Source organism: Cyclospora cayetanensis, unplaced genomic scaffold (assembly GCF_002999335.1).
Source record: "Cyclospora cayetanensis isolate NF1_C8 unplaced genomic scaffold, CcayRef3 CcayRef3_contig_29, whole genome shotgun sequence".
In the NCBI taxonomy this organism is placed as follows: domain Eukaryota; phylum Apicomplexa; class Conoidasida; order Eucoccidiorida; family Eimeriidae; genus Cyclospora; species Cyclospora cayetanensis.
Window position 1 is genome coordinate 178493 of NW_020312247.1, and position 23107 is coordinate 201599.

At 51.9% G+C, this 23107-nt stretch overlaps 2 protein-coding genes across 2 annotated transcripts; both read right to left on the reverse strand.

Annotated features, from left to right (window-relative positions):
* Positions 1-4336: 4336 nt before the first annotated feature.
* Positions 4337-14359, reverse strand: LOC113147591 (vacuolar protein sorting-associated protein 1-like). The gene is made up of 18 exons (XM_026338649.1): positions 14243-14359; positions 13558-13633; positions 13200-13307; positions 12171-12284; positions 11367-11529; positions 10910-10962; positions 10433-10591; positions 9531-9784; positions 9116-9241; positions 8541-8766; positions 7369-7561; positions 6802-7031; positions 6586-6659; positions 6091-6201; positions 5647-5743; positions 5308-5362; positions 4601-4695; positions 4337-4413 (listed from the first exon to the last, which is right to left on the reverse strand). The coding sequence occupies exons 1-18, from the start codon at positions 14357-14359 to the stop codon at positions 4337-4339; spliced, it is 2328 nt and encodes a 775-aa protein (XP_026194434.1).
* Positions 14360-17654: 3295 nt separating this feature from the next.
* LOC34618207 lies at positions 17655-23107 on the reverse strand. The gene is made up of 9 exons (XM_026338650.1): positions 23035-23107; positions 22213-22840; positions 21282-21409; positions 21008-21141; positions 20038-20117; positions 19137-19295; positions 18798-18895; positions 17965-18167; positions 17655-17870 (listed from the first exon to the last, which is right to left on the reverse strand). Exons 1-9 carry the CDS (start codon positions 23105-23107, stop codon positions 17655-17657), a joined length of 1719 nt encoding a protein of 572 aa, XP_026194435.1.

The following is a 23107-nucleotide window of genomic DNA, read 5'->3' on the forward strand; positions in this document are numbered from 1 at the left end:
CGGCGGAGATTTTCAATCTCGACACACGGTTTCCCCCCTCCACGAGGAACGCTGCATGCATGCGGCGCTTCACCTGCGAGAGGCGGCGAGGCAAAGGCGAGAGAAAGGCGTCCTCCTGCGACTGCGTCCTTGCTTCCTTTCTCTGCTGCGAGCGAGAAGGGGGAGGGGAGGGGGTTGGCGCTTTCGAGTTGCTGATGCAGGCGGAGGGATCGTTTGCGCCTACTATCTCGTATTTTTACAGCTACAATGGGAGAGCGAGAAGAAGGGAACAAGGCGGTGACAGCAGCCCCAGTACCACAAACTGCCGTTGGAGAAAGAGAGAAAGAAAGAGGGAGAGCGCAAAGGCAGGCTTTTTTCACCAATTGCAGTCAGGCGAATCGCGGCGGGGGCTTTTCTAAGGCAGATGGAGTGCGGGGTAGGGTCAGAACGTCTGTTTGAAGGGGCCTTCTCATAGGCTCAACGACGCAGATTTGCGTTGTTACAGTGTATTTGCCGCTAAATATATACAAGAACCACACCCCACCTGCTGCTGGGATGCAGTTGTACTTGCGCCTGTAAGTATTTCCTGCTGGTGCCGCCGCTGCCGCTGCCGCTGCCGCGCCAACTACGTCCTCAATAAAAGGAAGACACAGAAGGTGCACCAGCAGAAATAGGAACCCTTCTTTCAAGAGCTGCTACAGCTTTGCTTTCACGCTGTGCTACCTACTTTTAAGGGCCGGCAGCAGCTGCGACAGCTGCCGCTGCTGGAGGGGGACGGGCAGCTGCGGCGGGGGGCAGGAGACAATCCCGTCTGGTGGCTGCCTCAGCAGACTTTGCTGGCTGCCCTGATAATAAACGAAGAGACAGAAATCAGAAAGGAATTCGGTGTTGTATTTCGCCAGGCGATGGACACACTTACGGTGCAGTATCCTGAGCTGCACAGCACGCAGTATGACACACGCTGCTGCTGCTGGCGCTGCTGCTGCTGCTGTGCTGGTGTCGATGGCGGCTGCCGCAGTCGAGATAAGGGCCGAACCAGGAAGCCCCAAGAGACACACACACAACTAAAAGACCTAAAACAATAAAAGTGTTGAGGAAAAAGATTTAAAAGGCCCATACACGAAGCACACAAGCCTACCTGAAGTAGCACCAGCGGGGAGTGGCATACTCCTGCTGCTGAGGGAGACAGAGGGGCTGCTGCTGCTTCCTGCGGGCTCCTATCTCCCAAGAACGTCCAGCGCCTTCTATTGCGCTATATTCCCCAAAGAATTGTCTCCTTGACTCCCAAATCCTTTTGCTCACTTACACCCCAAACCGCAGGTTGTGGCCCCTGCCCACACCACGACGCCTCGCGCTCTCGCGGTTCTACTATTGGTTCCTGCTAGATCCTAATAGAACGCAGCTGTCTCTTTCGGTGTCCTCCACCGTCTCGTTGCGCTTCGCGTCTCCCGAAATCCTACAGCACCGGTTGCCGCTCTGTGCGTCTGCCCAGCTACCCATATGCAATGCCACGACTGTCCATTTGCATGGGGGCTATGAGGCATCTGTCTCCTCGCATCGCTTTCCCTGCCTAGTCCCCTCGCCTCCTCCACCTGTATAGCCTAGAAGAGGCTGTGTAAAGTCGCCGTCCAAAGAGTCTGCATCATCAACCCATGAACTAACTCCCTCTACAATCAACTCACCCCTGTGCTCCGCCCACGATATCGCTTTTGTCCACGGTTTCGCCTTGGGACCGATGCACACGCCTCCAGGCCTCCATTTCGCTCCCCGCTGGAACAAACAGCTGTTTTACACAGAAAAAAAATTTCTCGACACGTGGCAGTGAGGGGAGAGAGCCTTTGGTAGAGGGAGAGAGAGCGAGTGAGCGAGCGAGGAAGATAGAGAGATCGAGCGCGCACGCGAGAGAAAGCGAAACCCACACTCATATTGTTGACCACTCAGCTACGTTCAAAATCGCGTCTTCCGTTACACTGGTTTTATTGAACTATAAACCAGTCAAGATCCAACTACCTGATTTCTGCACTCGAACAGCAAACGTATTCTAAGGTGCAACGTTACCCCAATTCAAAGAAACGGGGTGTTGGGAGGCTGTGCAGCGTCTGCAATGTGCAACTCGCCGTGAAATCTCGAAGCGCTAAAAAGAAGGAGCTATACGAATTCTAACCGTCGCCTTTACCCTCATTTCGGGAACTGTGAGGGAGTCGGGCGGGAGAAGGAGGGAGCTCTTTTAGAAACACCCCGTAACTTCTGCCGAGTTGGTGTAGAGACTTCAGCTTAATGTCTCTCTACAAAAAAACCGAACTGCGAGCGCTGCCCCTCACTTCCTCACCACGCGGAGAGCTCCCACGGCGTTGTCGATCTGTGAGGTGACGCACATCACCTGGAAGAAACTCTCGACAGCAGCCGCGAAAACAGTTTTAGACGGATAAAGGCACAGGCAGAAGGGATACATGCCGTCAAGAGATGCGCTGGAAATGTGGGGAGAAAGTACCACTTTACACAGAGAAGGGTGTGGTGGCAGAAGCCCATTTTTGACAACCACCCCCTATAAGGAAGGCTTCACCAGGGTAGAGCGGTTTTTTATCAAGGCGGTGAAGGTCATTTTTTTCTGTACTGTGCGGTATATCATGACAAGTCACCATACATAGAGGGACACTTGCGGCGGCTGCTTCTATGGAATTTGCTTCATGGCTTTGGCGAGAGGAAAAAGAACGCCGAGGCGGCTGGTGCCACGGCTACGTTTCGAGGGATCCTCCGTTGCAACTTGCAGCCGCGGGTGGAGAGAAGTGACAATAAAAATGCTTTACATATACACCTATTCGCAGGGTCGCTTCGCAGTCAGGGTGGGGGTGGCGCGAAAGATCCCAGAATAGGCACTTGTGCACTAACCAGCGCTGAAGAGAAGGGAAAGAGTCGCGTCGTAGGTAGGGAACGAACAGAGCTTGTACTAGTAAGATACAGTGGAGTGCAAGCTTCAACCTATAAATGCGGCACTAAGGAAGTGCCCTGAGGCCTCTCAGTGTGGCTCCTCCTGCTGTCTCTCGCTGCCAGTTGCCGGCGGTCCGTCTCGGAGGGACTGCAGCGCAGGAGTCGAGAAGCGCTGCAGCAAAGACTTGGCAAATAGCCTACCTATCCGCGAAGGTTCCACAGCCGAGAGTCGACTGTCTACATGCGTGAAGCAGGATGGCTGCTTCACCGTCTCTCCCCGTGCGTTCCTTTCCCCTGTCAGAGTTACGGACTGCCAGGCATCTGCGTACCGCCGTGCGCCATAACCCTTCCCGCATCAACGCTGCGAAAGCTCAGGATTTGCCTCAGCCGCCACTTTCAAAGAAGAGACTTTTCTCCAAAGTGCCCCCCTGCCCCCCCCCTTCCAAGGCAGCCTGAGCTCAAAGCCGAGGTCGCTTAGGGGCACAGTCACAGGCAACAACCGCCAGAGTCTGGAGGAGGAGAAGTCAAGTTGTTGCTATTTGAGGCACGAACTTAAAAACGAAGAGCTGCCCAGCCCAGCCAAAAGTCTAATGATCAGCTGTGTCTTGTTGCAGCTGCTCCTACACTGGGTGAGCTCCCCCTCCCGCATGCGAAACACCCGAGGAGGTGCACCGCTGCGTACAGTTCAGAAACCACCTTGCTATGAGCAAAGCAAGCCTAGCACACGCTTCGCCTTCACCCACCACAACCTGTAGGACCCGCAGACGAACCCTTTAAGTGTAGGGAATACATGCCATGTGCCGGCTGTTTTGCACTCTCTTTCTCTATTCTTGTAGCCTTTTCCCTCCCTCTAATCGCTTCCATCAGCGTCACTAGGAGGCAGTTGCACTGCATCCACCACAACACTGTGGGGGACAGTAGAGAGCTTTGTAGCCGCCTTTGCGCCTTTCTCTATCTGACTTTATAAGTGCGAGAACTGACTGGTATTCATGGAGTGCAGATATAAATATACAGATAGAGATATATGCCGGACGCACATCTATCAGCTGCACTTGGCAACAGTGCACAAGTATTTGGTTATGCTGCCCTAACTGTTTGTATCCCATTTGGAAACAAGTAGCAGAAGAACCCGGTCTTCTAAAGCAGCCTGCTGTAGCCACCTATGAAGTCGCTGAGTGACAAAGTTGCTGGCCCCTAGAGAATCAACACGACGTGCAAAGACACCCTATGACACAGACAACAGACTCTCCCATATACAGAGCCCTTTTTTGAGAAAACGCAGGGAGGACAAAGAGGACTAGTCATTAAAGAGGGGATTTGAGGCGCTCTGCAAACCCGGCACACACATACACACAAATACATATACATATATATATATACACCCCACAAACACTGTCTAAATGCCAGGCAGTTACGGACAGACAGGAAATCAGCTAGAAAAAGACGCGGAGGCGGCCATCACAAAGCCTCTCTGCCTCTCACACTGCGGTGGATGACGCAAGAGAACTGCGTGTATATCTGTATATATATATATATATATGTATAGATGTACAAGACAGCACTAGCCTAAATCGCATGAAAGCACCGATAAGACCGTGGCAGCTCTTTGGAGGCAAGGCATGAAGGGTGTCTTGCCTGTTACTGAGGAACAGAAAAGTTAATGGCAAGAGGGGCTAACGAGAGGAAAAGGCACAGCGTTGCGGCGAGAAAGCCCCAAACTTGGATGTTGTACCTGAAACATGACTGGACGCTCGAAGAGATGGCGCGCGTTGGGAGCTGCTCTTCCGTCTGAGTTACACGCCGAGAGGGGAAACTGATAAGCAATGATGCCAAGCGCATGCATGCGCGTGCTGCCGCCACCGAACACCCTAGCAGTCAATTTTGCGACTCTATAATTGAGCGAGGACGGACGCTATGCGCGATGAAATCTACTAGGCGGATCAACGAACTGCGCATGCAGCCGCAGCTCCTTACCCTGGACAGGAGCTGCAGAGGCAGGGGGCTGCTGCGCAGTCACCAACAAGGCGCTGCTGCCTGACGGCCCTCCTGAGGATGCTGCTACACCCTGAGAAGCTGCGAAATCGGCACAGAGACATGACGAAGAAGACACCCCTAGGCTCTGGTGTGCGTTGCCTCCTTGCACTCCTGTGAAGCTGATGCCTGAAAGGCTACCCTACACCTGGAAAAGCCTTTTTCTTGAGACACTCACGCGGAGGAGGCTGCCCGTTCGGAAGGCGCATCGCTGAGGGCTGCTGCTGCTGCTGCCGCTGCATCTGTTGCTGCTGCTGCATCTGTTGCTGCTGCCGCTGCATCTGTTGCTGCTGCTGCGGAAGCCTCTGGGAGGCAATCGCAGATCCCGGTGAGCTGCTCGCTGCCAGCTGCGGAGGAGGCCCTGCTCGCTGCAATTCGCGAAGATCCGAGTCGAACATGGCGTCGACCGTATCAAAGTTCAGTGCTGTGTGCAGCGGCAGCAAAAACAAGTGCGCATTTGAGGGGTTAAGCGCTGAGAAAAGCGCTCTTTGAGCTTCTCGAGGGCTTGCAGGGGGCAGCGAGCACGAACGAAAACGGGCGTGCATGCGACAACGTCCACCCATTTCCATTCAACGCGAAACTCGCGCGAAGAAAGCCTCTCCGTGCATGTCTTGCAGCAGCAGCAGCGGCTAATGGAGCAGCCAGCAATGAGCCCCCCTCAGGTGTGTGCACGCATGCACGCATGCATGGATGCCGTGCTGTACGTACCCGCTATCTGAGGATCGCGCTGCAGGACTGCAGTCGCCTTCTTGAGAGTATTCAGCTGCCCCACCAAAGCTCGGCGCTCTTCCACGATGTGCGATGGCTGCAGTGGAGGCAGACACAGCAGAAGCAGCAACAGTCCTTCAGAGAGCACTTCCCTCGAAAACCTCCGTGCCGGTGGCGGCACCAGTGTCGCAGGAGTCAGTTCATACAGCGCAAATAAAAGGAGATGCAAGGCAAGACAGGGAGAGAAAAAGCAGCGTCTCTCTCCCCCTTTCCTCCCGAAAACAAGTCCTAGACGAAGGAAAGACAGCGAGCGGCGGCAACTACTCATAAGAAAACAGACTGCACTGCACGAAGGCGAATTATATAAAGAAAGCCGATGGCAAACGCCCCAACAGCGCTTGCTCTAGTGCCATGCCCCTTCCCCTAAGGTATGCGAGAAACGACCTCTCCAAGGAGCGAGGAAAACAGCTGCTCGTCATTCAGCTTGTTGTAAAGCTCGAATTGCAACTTGTCTTGCAACTGGCGAACGAGGAAAAAGCCTATTTTCTTGGGTACCTGCGCACATCGCAACAAGCACACACCCGTGTTAGGAAAAAGCTGCAGGAAGTCTGCGAAGTAAGAGGCTCCTCCTGTTTTGTGCCTCTGCTTTCCGGCGCAAACGCCAGAAGGGCGAATCGCACACTGTAAGCGCTGCCCGCCTCGAGATAGAGAGGGCACACCACTCGCTTCGGCAGACCAAACAATAGCAATATATATATATATATATATATATATATATATATATATATATATATATATATATATTGCTATTACTCGGACCGCCTCAGCCTCTGTTCTATCTTCCTGCACCCTTCATGTGGAGCAGCGTCGATCTCTTGCTTGCTTCTGTGCCCCCTTCCCGCTCTGTCGAGCCAGCATCGCATGAACTTCTCGCCTTACGGTATCGCGGACGTTGTGCAGTACGAGGCTGAAGTAAGCGTCAAGCCGCCTTCGGATCTCCGCAATGAACTGCTCTGCGAGAAGCGCAACAAGAAGCCTTCCGCCTCCTCCGCAGTCGGCATGCGGGCAGCAGCAGCAGCGCGACTGCGCCAAAGCAGCAGCCTCCGAAAAAGACAAGCGAGGGAGCAGTGGGATCCACCCGCAATGCCAATTTACCGCTATAGATCGGACGCTTCTTCTCCTTGCTCGTCCACAGACTCGTCATTTGATTCTGCACTTGCTGCAGCATCTGCTGAGCTCGCTCTGCATGCGAAGGCTGCTGGATCGGCCTCCCATCCGGCGCAACACCCAGCTGCTGCTGCTGCTGCAGCAGCTGTTGCTGCTGCTGCAGCTGCTCCAGCGTCAGCTGCTGCTGCGTAATCATCGTCCCGTGCTCATGAAGGTAGCTGGTGATGGCGCATGCAAACGCAGACAAAGCGCGACGCTAAGGGGCTGCTTTCGACGGTGGCGCATGCACAGCTGCCGGCAATCATCCTACAGAGGCCCCTTCCTTGCGCAGCGCTTTCCCTCCCCTCCCCTACCGCTTCTGCGGGGAAAAGTGCTTTCGAACGAACGAGACACCAGAAAGTGGGTACCACGACACAAAGAGAGAGAGAAAGAGACTTAAAGCTGCACGGGAAAGACTGCGAGCGAGCGCCCGCTAGCTTGCTTGCTTGCTCTTAGCCCACGTTCCCCAAGGTGCAAGGGAGGGGGAAGAAGGGGGAAAAACCGCCTTTTTCTCACCGCTCATCGTTTGTAAATAAGTAACCCATCTCAGCATCAACATCGTGCTGCAAAATTTCGCGGGTAGCCTCTCGCTCGCGAGCTAGGATGTCTTGAGAAATCTCTAAGACGCGATCCGACAAGGCAGGAAACCGACAAAACACCTTCTCCGCCACGCGTTGAGATAGGTTCTCCAATGTCTGTGCGACGCGGTCTAAAGGAGAAAAAGACAAAAAAACGCACAAACCAGGAGGTGACAGCAGGCAAAATATGCAATATCGAGAAGTCTCATGGTCAAAACACACGCCAAAGCTGCCTCAGAAAACAACCCAATGCGAAAAAACAAGTATTGCACCAGCAGGGGTCTTCAAGAGGCCACGCATTCATGGCACGCAGATGTATGTATGTATATATATGTATGTGTGTGTATGTATGTATATGTATGTATGTATATGTATGTGTGTGTGTGTGTATGTATATGTATGTGCGTGAGTGTATGAATGCGTATGTGTGTGTGTGTATGGGTATGTGTATGAATGTGTGTGCGTGTCTGTGTATGCATGTATGTATGGCTGTATATGTATGAATGTGTGTGCGTGTCTGTGTATGCATGTATGTATGGCTGTATATGTATGTATATATATGTATGTATGAATGTGTGTTATGTATGAATGTGTGTTGTTTAGGTACATGTATGTATATGTATGCATGTATATACATGTATGTATGAATATGTGTGCGTGTCTGTGTATGCATGTATATACGTATGTATATATATGTATGTGTGAATGTGTGTTATGTATGAATGCGTGTTATGTATGTATTTGTATGCATGTATGTATATGTATGTTATGTATGAATGTATGTGTGTGCGTGTCTGTGCATGTATGTATGCATGTAAGTATGTATGTATACGTATATGTATGTATGTGCGTGTCTGTGCATGTATGTATGTAATGCTGTATATGTATGTATGTATGAATGTGTGTTATGTATGAATGCATGTGTTGTGTATGAATATACGTGTTACGTATGTGTATGTATGTATGTATATGCATGTATGGCTGTATATGTATGTATATATATGTATGTATGTTATGTATGAATGTATGTGTGTATGCGTTTGTCTGTGTGTGTGCGTGTGTCTGTCCGCCGTGAGGAGTGCTGTTTCCGTGTTGTTGTGATTTTCTTACCAAGACAGTCCATTACGGGGGGCGAAAGTCTCTTAAGGTAAGGCAGAATGAGGTGCTCGAACGTATCAGGAGACGGAAATCCTGGAAGAGACTCGCCTTCGTGCAGTCTGATGGCGTTCTCGACTTGCTTGTCGGTGATATCATCCGAGATGCTCCTCTCGCAGAAATCCTCCAGCAGCGTGGTGTATTCGTGGCGGATGCACGATCCAATCGTAAGACACTGATCCTGAGGAAACCGCATGCATACCCCCCTCAAGCGACCCTCTCCCTCTCTCTCCTGTATAAACGACCCTCTCTCTCCTGTATAAAGCCCACGGAAAAGCGTGTTCAGGCACTTTTTGAAAACTCCCTCTCAGCTCTAACAGCAGCTCGTGGTAGCCTCGTGACAAAGAGGCCCCCCCCCACTTCAAACACTGCCTGGTCGATATCCCCACCCCCATCCCTGAATTCGCCACCACTCCCCCAAAGCGCCAAGCCAAATTCCCTATTTCTATCTCTCTGTCTCTCTCTTTCTTTCTCTCTCTATTTCTCTCTTTTGCGAGGGAGGAATGCCTGCATTGCATGCATAAACAGACCTGATCGAAATACTTCTGCAGCCGCTTGTCGTACTTGCCCCTAATGGCGCTCTTAATGACCTCAACATAATCCGTGATCGCCGTCCACAGCAGCTGAGCTCGATCTTTAGACTCGGTGGGAACCCCCTGAGCGAAGCAGCAAGCATCATGAGAGGCATGCTGCATCTACCGCCGCGTGAGATCTAAGGCCTAAAGACCATGTGCGCGAGGGTAAGGGGAGGGGCAGGAGGAGACACGCACAGACAGCTAGCTAGCTAGACACATGCGCACTCAGACAGCAAGCTAGCTAGCTAGCTAGCTACACACACACACACTCGGACAGCGAGCTAGACTCGCAATGCCTAGCTTGCTATCTGGTTTGCTTCGATCTGCCTTTCCCACAACTGAGAGCGAGCACCGCAAAAAGACGTCGCACCTCGCCAAGCTCCTGAATCCTGCCGTGGACGTCTCGTGCCTTTATCTGAATCTCCTTGCGGATTTCGGGGAGCACATGTTTGATGTGAAGAAAGAGGACTCGCGTGAGCTTCTCCACAAGAGACGGAATGCCAAAATACTGGGGTCGCATGTGGCCATACACCGGATGCTTGCGGAAGTATTGACGCTCATCCTCCAAGCAAGCCTGAACGCTTTTGCCAGACTTGATATCCGCTTGAGACCGATTTCTCACGCCTGCAGAAATACAGCAGCCAGAATCCAACAGCACGCAGTGCACCTTAAGCTCTGCTCGACTCTTGTCTGCGGCTAGTCCCCCAGACAAGGATGTGCATGCATGCATGCATGCCTGCGTGTCTTGCGTGGCTGTTGGCGTATGCATAGCTCGACGCAGCAAAGAACAGCACTGCTGGGCACTATCCACTACTATGTGCTGAGCGAGGCGGCAGTCAGAACGCGCATGAAATAATTTCACAACTCATGCTGGCAGCCTTTTGACAAGTACACCAAATGGTGGTTCCCACACATGGCCCTCGTACACGCCTCGCCCCCAAGTATGTCCACCCACAGAGCCGTGTATAGATATTTTATGTGGGTGTATATGTACGTGTGCATGTGTGTATGTGTACATGTGTGTGTGTGTATGTATGTATGTGTGTGTGTGTGTATGTATGTGTGCATGTGTGTATGTGTGCATGTGTGTGTGTGTGGATGGCTATCTACGCCAAGTAAGCAATTGCCATTTCCCCCACTTTCCCCCAACAATCCTCTGCCGCTCCTCCCTCAAAAACCGCGAAGAAAGCAAAGGAGGAAGAAGAGGAGGAAGGAGGCAAGAGGAAGAGGCCCTTGCGGCTACTGTAGAACGCGCCGCTTCCTAAGACTTGCCAGTATATCCAAGTCTAAGCGGAATCTCTTCCCCTAGCAGCATTTTCGAGGCGTCTGTGCCTTTGTCCATTAAATCAACTTTCGTTATGACTCCGATTGTCCGTACACCGCGGGGGTCGACGCGGCGCGCCAACTGCAAGGCGTCAGAAGTGGACATGTCTGCATGCGCTCACAAACGCAATCGCGCTACCACTAGCACATGTACAAAAGGAAGAGGAAAACTGCGCGCATGCGAGACTCAGACAGAGAGAGAAAGAAAGCGAGAAAGAAAGAGAAAGAGAGAAAGAAAGAGAGACAAAAAGAGACATAGACAGAGAGACAAACAGACGCCCCTCAGGGGCCTCAACCATCAGAAGACTCCAGCAAACACATGCCCCCGAGTTTGCACATAGCCAGAGAGGTACACACTATATATAGCTATCTCCATCTGTATGCATGCATTTTAACTCTGCATCTTTCTGTAAGAGCGCCTCTCACCGGCATTCGCTGGCAGAACAGCAAGAATGATAGTTCGAGGGTCAGCAGCGTATCTGAGGAAGAGGAGCAGAGCGCAACAGAAGCCCATCATAGCTGCACACGCGGCAAGACGAAGAAGAAGGCGAGCAAAATTGATGCAGTGCCATGTGAATCGTGCAGGGGAGGGAGGGGAGAAAGGGGGGGATGGCTGCCTCCCCTCTGCATGCGTCTAAGTGACAACGGCCAAGCTTGCACACACGCCAAGCGACACAAAAGTTGCATAATGTGAGCGCTAGATAATCGCTTAATTAAAAAAGCCCCATTCCCAAAATAAGGCGCAATCCATCTCTTGGCCCCGTTCAGCGCATGCATGCATACCCCCACAGAGCTCGACGAGGGGCAATGCAATCTCCCCGGCAACTTGAGAAAACAATACAGCCCCTGCGCTTCCGGCTCAAGCGCTGCTCATGACTCTCACCTGAGTGCCATTTGGCGTGTCAGTGCCTCGATGTCATCTGACTGGTCACTTCCCTTCAAAGGAACCCTCGTGATGCCAGGTAGATCAATAAGCGATAGATCTGGGCATCGCGTGGCGTATACAGTGAGCACTATGGGGGAGTCTACGATCCCCTTGTTCTTGCCTGGTGGGGATAAACGCCAACACACAGGCAGAACGGAAAAGATTGAGAAGTGCAGCGTGGAGCGTGCAGGGTTCTCTGCACCATTTATCATAAACAGTGCGTCCCTGCTGCAGAACCGCCTCCCTCCCCATGAGGTGTGCGCACACAAAACAATACAATACACCACAAACCAATACAATACACCATAACATACACCACAATACAACATAAAAGAACACAGTACACCACGATACAATACAATACACCACGATACAACACAATACACCACGATACAATACAATACACCATAACATACACCAGAATACAACATAACACAACACAATACACCACGATACAATACAATACACCATAACATACGCAACCCTTTCTACTTTCCTGGAAAAAGCCACGCGTTTTCTGACCCTTCACTGCCTCCCCCCCTTCTCTCTGTGCGCGTTGGTCTGTGCCCCCACGATTCCCAGAGTTCACATTTTTCAGCGATTTGCAAAAAAACCTCCCCACACTCTCGAAACATGCACACACATACAGCGCGACCCCTCCGTCATAGAATGCGTGCATCCAGCTATCTAGAGCCTTGATGAGGCAGAGAATTTTAAGGCAGTGCGCTTAGGGCCTTAGCACAGACCATGCTGCATGCTCACCAGCGACTTCATCTGTGAGGCGTTCGATCTGCCTGCGAACTTCTTCGAAATTCGTATACTTCTTGTCCCTTGAGGAATCGAACACTGCGTATGCCTCTTCAGGAGCGTGCTCGGCTGCATGCAGAGAGAGAGACAGAGAGACTCATGCCGGCAGAAGCAGCGCGATACACATGCCAAGGCTTAGCCTTCTACAGCCAACAAAGCAAACTGCCTTTAAGGAGAGAGAGAGAGCACTACAGAGGACGCTAAGACGCGGTAGGATGACACCGGCGAGACAGACTCAGCGGCAAGACACCCTTCCTGACAGCAGACGGTGCCTCAAAAGCGAAGCCTCAAGAGGGGCATGACAAGAGACAGCAAGCTGCAACATAGCATGGAGAGCCACGCTGATATAGAGGAACCCCCCACGCCCACTGCTTCTGGCTTGGCTGTCGCCATCCCGTGTAGAGCCAACGCCACCACACATTTAATGAAGAGGAGCAGAAAGACGCACAATACGGCACGCACAGACAGAGACCCACATTAACATCCACATAGAAAGATACACATGAACACACATACACACATACATAAAAAGATACACATGAACACACAAACATAAACACGCACATGAAACGATACACATGAACACACACACAAAAACACGCACATAAAAAAATACACATGAACACACACACAAAAACACGCACATGAAACGATACACATGAACACACATACACACATACATAAAAAGATACACATGAACACACACACATGAACACGCACATAGAAAGATACACATGAACATACAAACATAAACACGCACATAAAGAGATACACATGAACACACACATAAACATGCACATAAAAAGATTTCACATGAACACACACATAAACACGCACATGAAAAGATACACATGAACACACAAACATAAACACGCACATGAAAAGATACACATGAACACACATAAGCACACAGTGAAAAACACACATTGCATACATGCACAGAGATATATATAAATATAGAAAGAGAAAAAAGCGAGAACCTACATTCCGGAAGATGCACCAGGCGCAGCTCAAGCGGGCGTCGCGTAACTACGCCGTCGCCTCGAGGCAGAAAATCAACACCGACGATTGCCTCTAATACAGAACTCTTGCCTGAAACAACATCCGTCCCACATCTCCAAGCAACATCTAGTTAAAAAAATGAGAGTCAGAAGCCCCCAAAGGAGTCAAAGAACCCCTAAAAACTCCTGGAAAAAGCTCCTTCAGAGAAGCGATGCGCCGACGGTCATTTTCGTCAAGGCTCGTTTCCATGAGCTAAACCAAGGTGTCAACAGGATCAGAGGGCAAGGAGAAACATGAAAGAGAATACAAAAAGCGAGCCGCTGCTTTTTCGTAGACTGACCAGCTGACTGTGTGCCTAAGACACATATGCGCGGCAGCTGAATCCACTGCTGAACGCCGCAATCCCTCAGCTCGTCCTGCAGCGAAACACCACACACTTTGAAGCCCCCACATGTATCGGAAGCCGTTCACAAGAGCGAAGATATTGGTGCCTATTGCCGATGTGCTCTGCATAATGCCGCTTCTGAAGGTCGCTCATGCGCCACGCATGCGCAAACAATGCCACGCGGTCCAGCCGCTTGAGAAAAGTGAGTCCTTTCCCCATCCTCCCTCCGCATGTTTGCCGAGAGCGCCCCCTGGTAGCACGCGATGCAAGCCTGGGAGTTCTATGGGAAATGCCAAAGTGCCCTCTCTCAATTCGGCCCAGGTAGCCGCGGTGGAATAGAACGGCAGCACAACAGTGAAGAAGGCGGAGCCTTGGCGATCAATCGAAAGGAGTGACGAAACACCAGCCATGGCCGCCCACAATAAAGCATAGGGAGGGCTGCTGTCAGAAGAAATATGTAAACACCCTGTTAGACGGGAATAAGCTGGCGCGTTGCAGAGACGAGGGGGAAGCCATCGCACAGGCGACTCTAACAAACGGCAGAGAGCGCTCTGATTGCGCCCCCTAAGGTACCCTGGGCTGCGGCATGCTGCTAGTCAATTCTGAGTAATCGAGACAGGGAAGGGCTGCAGTGTCTTACCACCACGTTAATCAGCTTCCGGAGCTGATGATACATCTGGGATTCGAGCTTGGCGCCATCGCCGCTGGCGGTGCTGGCGGTCTCTGAAGCCATTTGGTGCCCACTGGGGTGCTCCATCTCAAGAAGGAGGCAGTAAGCAGAAAGTGACCAAAAAGGAGGAAGAAAGAAAAATTGGGGAGACTGGCAGACAGACAGACAGCTGCTGCTGCTGTTACTGCAGATGGGGGAAAACCTCGGTTGCCCCCGAGCCAAAGCCAAGGCGAGATTCAAAAATGGAAAGAAGATGGCAGCCCTGAGAAGCGTGAAACCCCAGAAATAGCAGACAGGCAGGCAGCTCAGCTGGTGGGCAGACCGTGAAGTCGGCCGGCGGGAAGGGAGGATAATACGAGAAAATAGATGCGTTTTTCTGCTTTGCCCTTTATGGATTTGGCAATTAAGCAGCAAAAAAAAGAGGTTACTGCGGCAACCTGACACCAGTCACCGCTTTGATCCACGGGCTGCCAATACACCCGGGCGAACATGACTCGGAAGAGCACCGGCGTCGGTCATTGTCCTTTCGGGGGTTTTGTCTGCAACGACAGAGCTCGACTCTCCCCTCCTAGTTCTAAATTCTTTTGAATTTGACTGTGTACCACTCGATTAATGCCTTATAATATCCTATTACGCTCTAGGCTTCCCAGGATCAATAACCAGATGCTGTTTGTGTTTTCGCCGGCATGTGCGAACGCACGACGTGGCACTGTCTTGTTCGCATCACTGAGGGGATATAAAAGCTAGTCCATTTTAAGGACGCGTTCCGGCAGTCTGCTTCCAGGACCCAATGAGTTGAATTCGTTAACAGCGTTGCTTCTCCTGCCGCCACACTACGTGCTTTTGTATTCCAGTGACGCGCCACTGCGGCGACATAAGCGCTACTCAACTTGAAGAAATGTATTTTGGTACTCTGTTTCTAGGACTTGATGCATTGAATCCGTTAACAGCAGCGTTGCTTCTCCTGCCGCCTCACAGCACGCTGTTGAATCTTGGTAGAGCAACTGCTCTCTTTCCACCACCAGCTAAACCGCATCTTTTTCAGTTCATTACAAATCCATTAGCTCACTCAACGTGAATCATGCCGATCCGGTACTACCATACACGTGAGATAGGGTAATAAGAATCATTATTCTATTAGGAGTCCCTGCAGAGCTCTGGGCTTAGCAATCCTTGATCGCAGCCAGCGGTACCCGCCTAGAGTGTTACTCAAAGAGCTGTGCAGACTTCTGCTCCTAGCCTTGTCGGTTGTGTGATCTGGTTTTGATTAGAAAAGCTCCGTCTTTGTCGGGCTGGAGTGACCTGGAAACTCTAGCCAAGTAGCATGTCACGCTGCATCTACAAGTTGGTTGTGCTCACTTTGGGTAACCGCTGCGCTTTTACTCCCAGGGCATTTTGGTGGAGTTAGACAGCACTGTTCCTTCCTGGGATTTTTAGCGGTAGACACTGGATTCTGCTGCCACTTTATTTGGGTGCTGAAGTATGCAGGTTGTAACGCGGGCCAGCGATCTACATAGGGCGACTTTTTCACCCAAATTTCCTACAAGTATAACCAAAAGCCACTAGGGGCCTTCCTCAAAAAGTCACTTCCCTCGTTGTTCTGCTGTCCTTACGCTTCAAGTTTTGACGTGTGATGGACAGGGGGATCACTAGGCTAGATGGATGCGGCTACACTCTCGGAACACACGTCATATTCACTGTAAGTTGCAAATAGCAACTTATAGTGCACAGGGGAGAAATAGCTATTATTTTTCTGGGCTAACAAAGCTTTGTTTGAATTGACGGACATCAGCCGAAACAAATAGCCTATTTTTTTGAATTGTTGATTGCATATCACTGAAGAGAATCAAGTGCCCAAATTAAGTGTTTGGCCTACAACACAATGGTATTGCCCAAGAGGCAGTTTTGCTACTATTTATATCGCTCTACGCTCCAGAACATGCACTATCAGCGAAGCGGCACTGTAGGGCAACTTTAATCCTCATCGGTGCAACAGTCGCTAGCCTAAATACTTTCTACTGTGCTCTCCTGTATCCCGACAGCTCAATTGCAGCTGCATGCGGCGACAAACCCTGCTTTTCATAGGTGCACGTCTGTCCAGAGCAGGGTCAAAGGCCCTTACGGCTCATTAGGGGCGAATTCTGCTGGAGCCATACAAGAATGGAGACGATATGGGTTTCTGCAGCATCCGTTCCCCTGATACATACGCAGCGAATGCAGCGCAGCTTGTCGGCTTATCTTGAGGGATTCTTTTTTCGATGGCATTCAAAGCGTTTATAATTTCTGGAGAAGGCATAGCTACAGGGTGTGCAGGCAAACACGAAGCAGCACTTCAGGAGAGGTAACGCCCCGTAGCTTCTGTGTTAGTTATTCTCGCACCGGTCACTCCCCCCAGCCACACCCCATGCATTGTGATCCCACGCCTTATTCGTACGGTGGTTCTGCGTGAGGGATTTTAAATGCCCTCGTATTAAACGAGGCCCCCTATCCCATCCCTCAAAGCCCTTCGCAGCTTTCTACCGAAGCGGCAGTAGCCCGCACTTGTCTCTTTACATCAGGATCTCGCTCGCGGAGATCTGTGAAAGAGGTTGATAGAGGATGCGCGTGCAGCGCGTCGCAACACAGTTGGTCTTTAAGTAAAGCGCCTAAGACAAAAGTCTCGTAGTGGCGCGGTGCACGAGGGACAGGAGCTGCTGTTACCCATTGAAGAGGCCGCGAGGGAGCCAGCAGCCTAGCTCTACGGCATGCACAAGCCACACTGCGTTTTCTGTACAGCAGCCTCTGGGCGTTAAGACTACCTCTTGCTCCCTTTAAGCCCCCCCTTCCCCCCTCCCCTAACAATTCTGTGCCCCCTCATATGCGTAGCGCTGAGTACGACGTTTCTATCGATTCTTCTAGTCCCGCGAACGCCTAATGACCAATTAAGTTGCAGTGGCGGGAAGCGTCGGGCTACACAGTGCAACCTGCTCGCACATTTTCCCGTGTCTTCCAGCCGCTCCAAAGAGAGCTGCACGCGATGCTGCCTCTTCACGGTACACACAAAGAGGAGCGAAATGCTACAAAAAGAGGCCCACAGGGCACTCCTAGGAGCCCTTCTAGTGCCACATATGCATGTGCCTATGCATATATATATACATGTACAGGTTAATCCTTGAAGGCACTTCTACAGCACCGGTATAGGCGGGCTGGGTTGTGCGAACACACGTGGTAACGCTGCGTCCTTCGGGGTTGCAGCACGAGAAGAGCGGCGAGAACTGACAGCTATTCAGTTATGTGTGCCTCTTTAGGAAAGGGCGTTTCGTGCAGCAAAGCCACTATTGCCAGTTGCAGCTAACGTCGCTATGCCTCAACATTCCTCATATCTCTTGTTCGGAGTCCCCCCTCAGGCCGGAGAAGCACCTGCTGAGGCTGGTTTCTGCACAACCTGCAGAAAGCCTGAGGGGCTCACGTCTTCAGACGGCGAAAAAGCCATATCGAATTCTTCTAGGCAGCAAGGATCACCTCGGGGAAGTGATCCGGCTGGTAGTTGTCGCTGCTGGTCCTGCTGAGCAGAGAGCTCTCTGTCGCTACGAAGGTTGGTAGATACTGCACTATCGTTCTCTAGGGATTCCAGTGTCGGAGGAATGTTTGCATACACACTGCGCCCTCTTTTTCGGTGTTGCCGTTGCTGCTGCTTCGTGCCTGTTGCGTACTGCTGCAACTCCATGGCGGACTGCTCCGGGTTGCAGCTCGCCCTCTGCGAATTGATGAAGAAGGGAGTGAGATATCTGCATATGCACCAAGACAGGCGATAAGGACGCAGTTGGCAATACTGGGGGGGAGAGAAGGGGGGCAGCAGGCGGAGAGGCGTCCTCCTGAGCTAACCGAAGAGCAAGCACGAGCAGTAAGGCAGTCACTATATATGCATACATATATATACATATATATGCACCTCGCATCCAGCTGTTTCAGTGCCCTTCGCAGATACGCGCAGCAGTTGTTCCTGCACCAAGCGGTGCGACTTTCCGCAAGCAGCTCCTCCTGCTGCTGCTGCTGTTGTTGCACCCCAAGCACCTCCTCCGAGATGCCGTCGGGGTTGTTGCTCTCGCCCCTGTGGTGCCTACATGTGCTACTAGCCATTTCGTCAGATGCCTCCCTCACAAATATGCCCAAGGGCCGCAAGGCAAACAAGAGCGCTGGAGCTGCGAGACAACAGCGCAGTCCACACGCGCAGAGAACAGAGAGTGAAGGGAGCATGCAGATACTCCCTTTCGAAAGCCTTTGTGTCCACTGTCTCCAGAGCTCCTCCGTGCGCTGTCAACTCTAAACGCACTGAGGAAGAGAACGGAGACGAGAGCCACAACAAGCGTAAGAGTGAGGATCGCCTGCCCCTCAAAGCCGCCAAAGTCGTGTTGAGCTCTTTCCGCCAAGGCGAATGCTGCACAAAAAGCACATGCACGCAACGGCTAGAACGTCCCTCCCCCTCGACCCCTCGCATTCGAACGCTACAAAGAGCATCCAACAGTCTAGAACCCTCTCTGAGCACTCTCCTCGGAGTGGGGGGTCTGCGACGCACCAACAGTTCCTCGCAGACCGCAAAGAGCAATTGCGTGCTGCTCCTTTGCGCTCAGCACCTTGCGGCCTCTAAACAAGTTGAGAAAGAAGCAAGTAAGATACACGCTAATGGCTCTGCATGCAAAGACACGCAACCTCCACAACACGCATATACTTCATGTTCCTAGAACAACCCCCCAAGAACGTCAAGCTCCCCCTCGGCACGCATGTATGCAGCTCCGACAGCCGTTCTTGCGCGGAGAGACTGGCGGGGAGAAAAAGACGGCCGCTGTCGCGGCGCTCTCTGCAGATCTTGTGGATCCGGATTCACCGAGCCGCAGCGATGACTGCAATTCCAGCAGCCACGAAAACACCGCAGTCTTTTAGGGGCAGCAGGTCGAACGAGAAAGGCGCTAGGCCGAGATATACAAAGACCACGCACTCCGCGAGCAGTGCAAAAGCCCTAAACACGCCTGCGCACACAGGAGCTCTGCATGCATGCAGCGGCTTGCAAGAAGGCCGCCAGACAATGCGGAAGCAGCGGAACGCAGCCTGCATTTCAGATCTGGCAGCGCAGCACTTGCATGCGACACGGAGGCAAAGAGAGGGGGCACATAAGGGTCCTCTGGACAGCATGCCTAGGCCCTGCCGAGCACACCGCGAACCACACACGACGCATGCAGCTGTGCTTAGAAGGCAAGATGGATTATGGAATCTCTCTAAGAAGGGACTCTTTTCGGCATGTAACGAGACATCTCGACGGGCATGCACATGTGCAGTAGTTCTCTGCAGAAAAACGCGAAAGGGAGCACCTCCATATGATGTTTTTTGCGTGGAAGGGGGGAGGAAGATAATCCTGACAGCGATCAGGCTTCGCACGCTGGAGTTTTTTCGTGCGCCTTACCACGGGCAGCCACCTGTGCAGACACTGAGAGATTCGGAAAGGCGTATTTCCCCATGGAAATGCCACAGAAGCAGATAGACACGATGCCGCTCCCTCCGCAACCCTGATACACCCAAACCACAAATCGTGAGCCGTAAACGTCGCATCGTCCTCTGCCCGCATGTGTACACGGCAGAGAGAGAGAAGGAGAGAGAGAGAGAGAGCCAGACAGAGAGAGAGAGAGCTGCCGTAAGTACGGCCTTCACGACTAAGTTCAAACGCATGCAGACAGAGCTTTCGAAAAGAGAAGGTTTTGACCTTTTGAAGCCTTACGTCTGCTATCAGATACGCAATCCACGGGAAGAGAAGCAACAAAGCAACTTCCATCGCGAGATTTTCCTCACGATTCAGACCGATGTGCTTGTACATCTGCGAGCGTGCTCAGCAAGCGAACGACATTGCAAACCCTGCTTTTTTGTGAGGTGCAGTCCGTTCACCCCCACCAAATTTCTCACAAATTCTCCACCATTCCACAGGCTCTGCTGCAGGGTATCTCTGCTAGCAGCGCGTCAAACGCAGCGGGATAGGTGCCGCGCACAAGAGAAAGAGATACAAAAAGAAAGAGGAAAAAGGCTTTGCGATGCACATGCCCCCAACACACATACCCAGGCAGCAGGGAGTTAGTAGCGGATGTTTTCTCAAGAATGCCTGTGATGAAGAGAGAGAGAAGAAGAAACGCACCAGAGCTACAGCAGCTCCAGTGAGGACTCCCAGAGCGGTAGACGCGCAAAAGGTGGCGAGGAAGGAAGCTGCAACAGCAGTCAGTCCTGTGTTTAATTCGCCATCCGTCACCGCCTTGTAGAGCACTAGAGAAACTGCGTCATTCAGAAGGCTTTCCCCGAAAAGCTGAGAGACAGGCAGCACACGCATCACGTCTTATTTTCTGTCCAAGGATGGGGATGCTTTCCTGCCGTTACTGCTGCATCTTTCCTCCTCCTCCTGCTACTGCTGCTGCATCTTTCCTCCTCCTGCTACTGCTGCTGCTTCTTTCCTCCTCCTCCTGCTACTGCTGCTGCTTCTTTCCTCCTGATGTGGTGCAAAGCAACCGAGTGCCTTAGTGGGGGTTCTGTAAGAGGTGGCGCCGTCGTATAGCCGCGTGGCGTTTCGCAGGGGGGAGCAAACAGACACACAATACACGAGAAAAAGGGAACCCTACCCCACAACAGCACAGCCCACGACAAGGCGGGGGGATCAACGATGAAGAGATTTTGCGTGTGCACGCATTGCGAGATTCTTGAGACACGTGCTGGAAAACGTACGAGGACATGAATAAGAAGCGTAGCCTTCATATCTCGGAAGGCGCTAAGCAGCGACACGGGATCTGTTGCAGAAATGAGAGCTCCCATAGCAAAGGCGGGCCGAGTTGTTAGAGACACTCCAGGCAGCAACATGCCTGCAGCAGACGCAGAAACGAGCAGAACAAACAGCTTTCGGCAAAAATTGCTGCCTGACGACGGCCATGGCGCACACGTCTCCTGGCAGCTGCGCCAGCACTTGGAGTGTCAAAGCCACCAAACAAGACAATCAAAGGACCTGCTCCGAGCATGTGAACTCCGATAATCAGCGTGCTGCAGAGCGTCGCCGCAGTTGCAAGCCACAAAACTGAGCCAAAGTTCTCTGCAAAAGCCGACGCAAACGGCTCCTCCGTTATCTCCAAACCCCTGAATCACAGCAAAAGCATGCAGCCTATTAACACTCAATCCAGAGGGAGGCCCTCAAACTCCACATGGCAAGTCCACATATAAACTGTATACGTGCACACAGAGACACACATAGACACACAGACACAATGACAATACAATATATATATACATCTATATGTATATACACTCATTTATATATATATATATATGTGTACCTATGTACACACTGGCACATACATGTATATACACACACACTGGCACATACATGTATATACACGCACACACTGACACATACATGTATATACACACCGACATATAGATGTATATACACACACACACTGACACATACATGTATATACACACCGACACATACATGTATGTACACACACACACTGACACATACATGTACATACACACCGACATACACATGTATATACACACACACACACTGACACATACATGTATACACACATACACACACACTGACACCTACACACACACTGAGACATACATGTATACACACACACACACACATACACTGACACATACACTGACACATACACACACACATCTACACATAAACGTACATAGACATACAAATATATTTCTACACACATACATACATAGATATATACATGTAGACACATATCCCTTTTCCACATGTCGCCTGAACGGGAGCGCGTCGCACAACCGAAGGACGAGATGCGCAGGCGGAAGATAACACGCCAGGCGAAATAAAGTGCAAATTGTGTTGTGGGGAGGGGTTTATGCATTCGGCATGGAGGTCTTTGGCGTAACGCCTTTTAAGTGTTTCAAGGCACCCCTGGAAAACGATCGGCGGGAGCAGCAGGACGAAGAAAACCTCCTCCTTGAGAGCCAGCATGCCGCGAAGGCTGCTGCTGCTGCGTGGCTGCAGCTGCAAATGTTGCTGCAGCACAGCCCCTAGCAAAAGCCCGAGCAGCGTTGCGAGCAGTGGCAGCTGCAGCACCTGATGATGCAGGCGCTTCGCGGCAAGGAAAATGAAGAACGATGCTGCAACAATCAGCAGCAGTGCCAGCAACCCCATGGACACAACCACCTCCTTTTCGCTGCTGCTCAGATCTTCAAGGTTGTCATGATTGCTGCTCTCGTTGTTGTTGCTGCTGCTATCTGGCACTTCCGAACTCTGCTGCGGATCCTGCGATGCTCTGCGCAGGTTGGCAACGCCCTTTGCATCTGCTCTGCGTGCAGCACGCGCATCCGTTTCCGCTGGAGCTCCCCTTTCTGGGGAGGCTTCCGCTTCAGCTGGCGCATGCGTTGCGGCTGCCTCAGGGGTTGCTTGCACTCCTCCCGCGACACCAAGTGCTTGCTGGGAGAGCTCTGCTGCTGCCAGTGGTGTGGCGTGTGCTTTCGCTGGACTGCTGAGAAGGAGCTCCTCCCCCGAGAAGGCTGTTAACCGCGCAGACTGCGCTGCTGATGCGGACGCCTCGCGCGTTTCTGATCCCAGAGGCGCTGCTGGAGAGGCCGCTGCTGTTTCTGCTGCTGAGGAAGGCGGGAGCAGGACGTGCTCGTCGAAGCCTCCGACTGGTGCCGCCTCAGTCCCCCGATGCGGGAGCCTTATGAGGAGGAGCAGAGGGAGGAGGAAAAGGAGGCAGGGGAGTTGCATTTTGGGTGTTTCAGAGCCGTAGCAGCACCATCAGCTGGTGGTGCCGCGGCGAAAAAAGGCTCGTGCTGCAT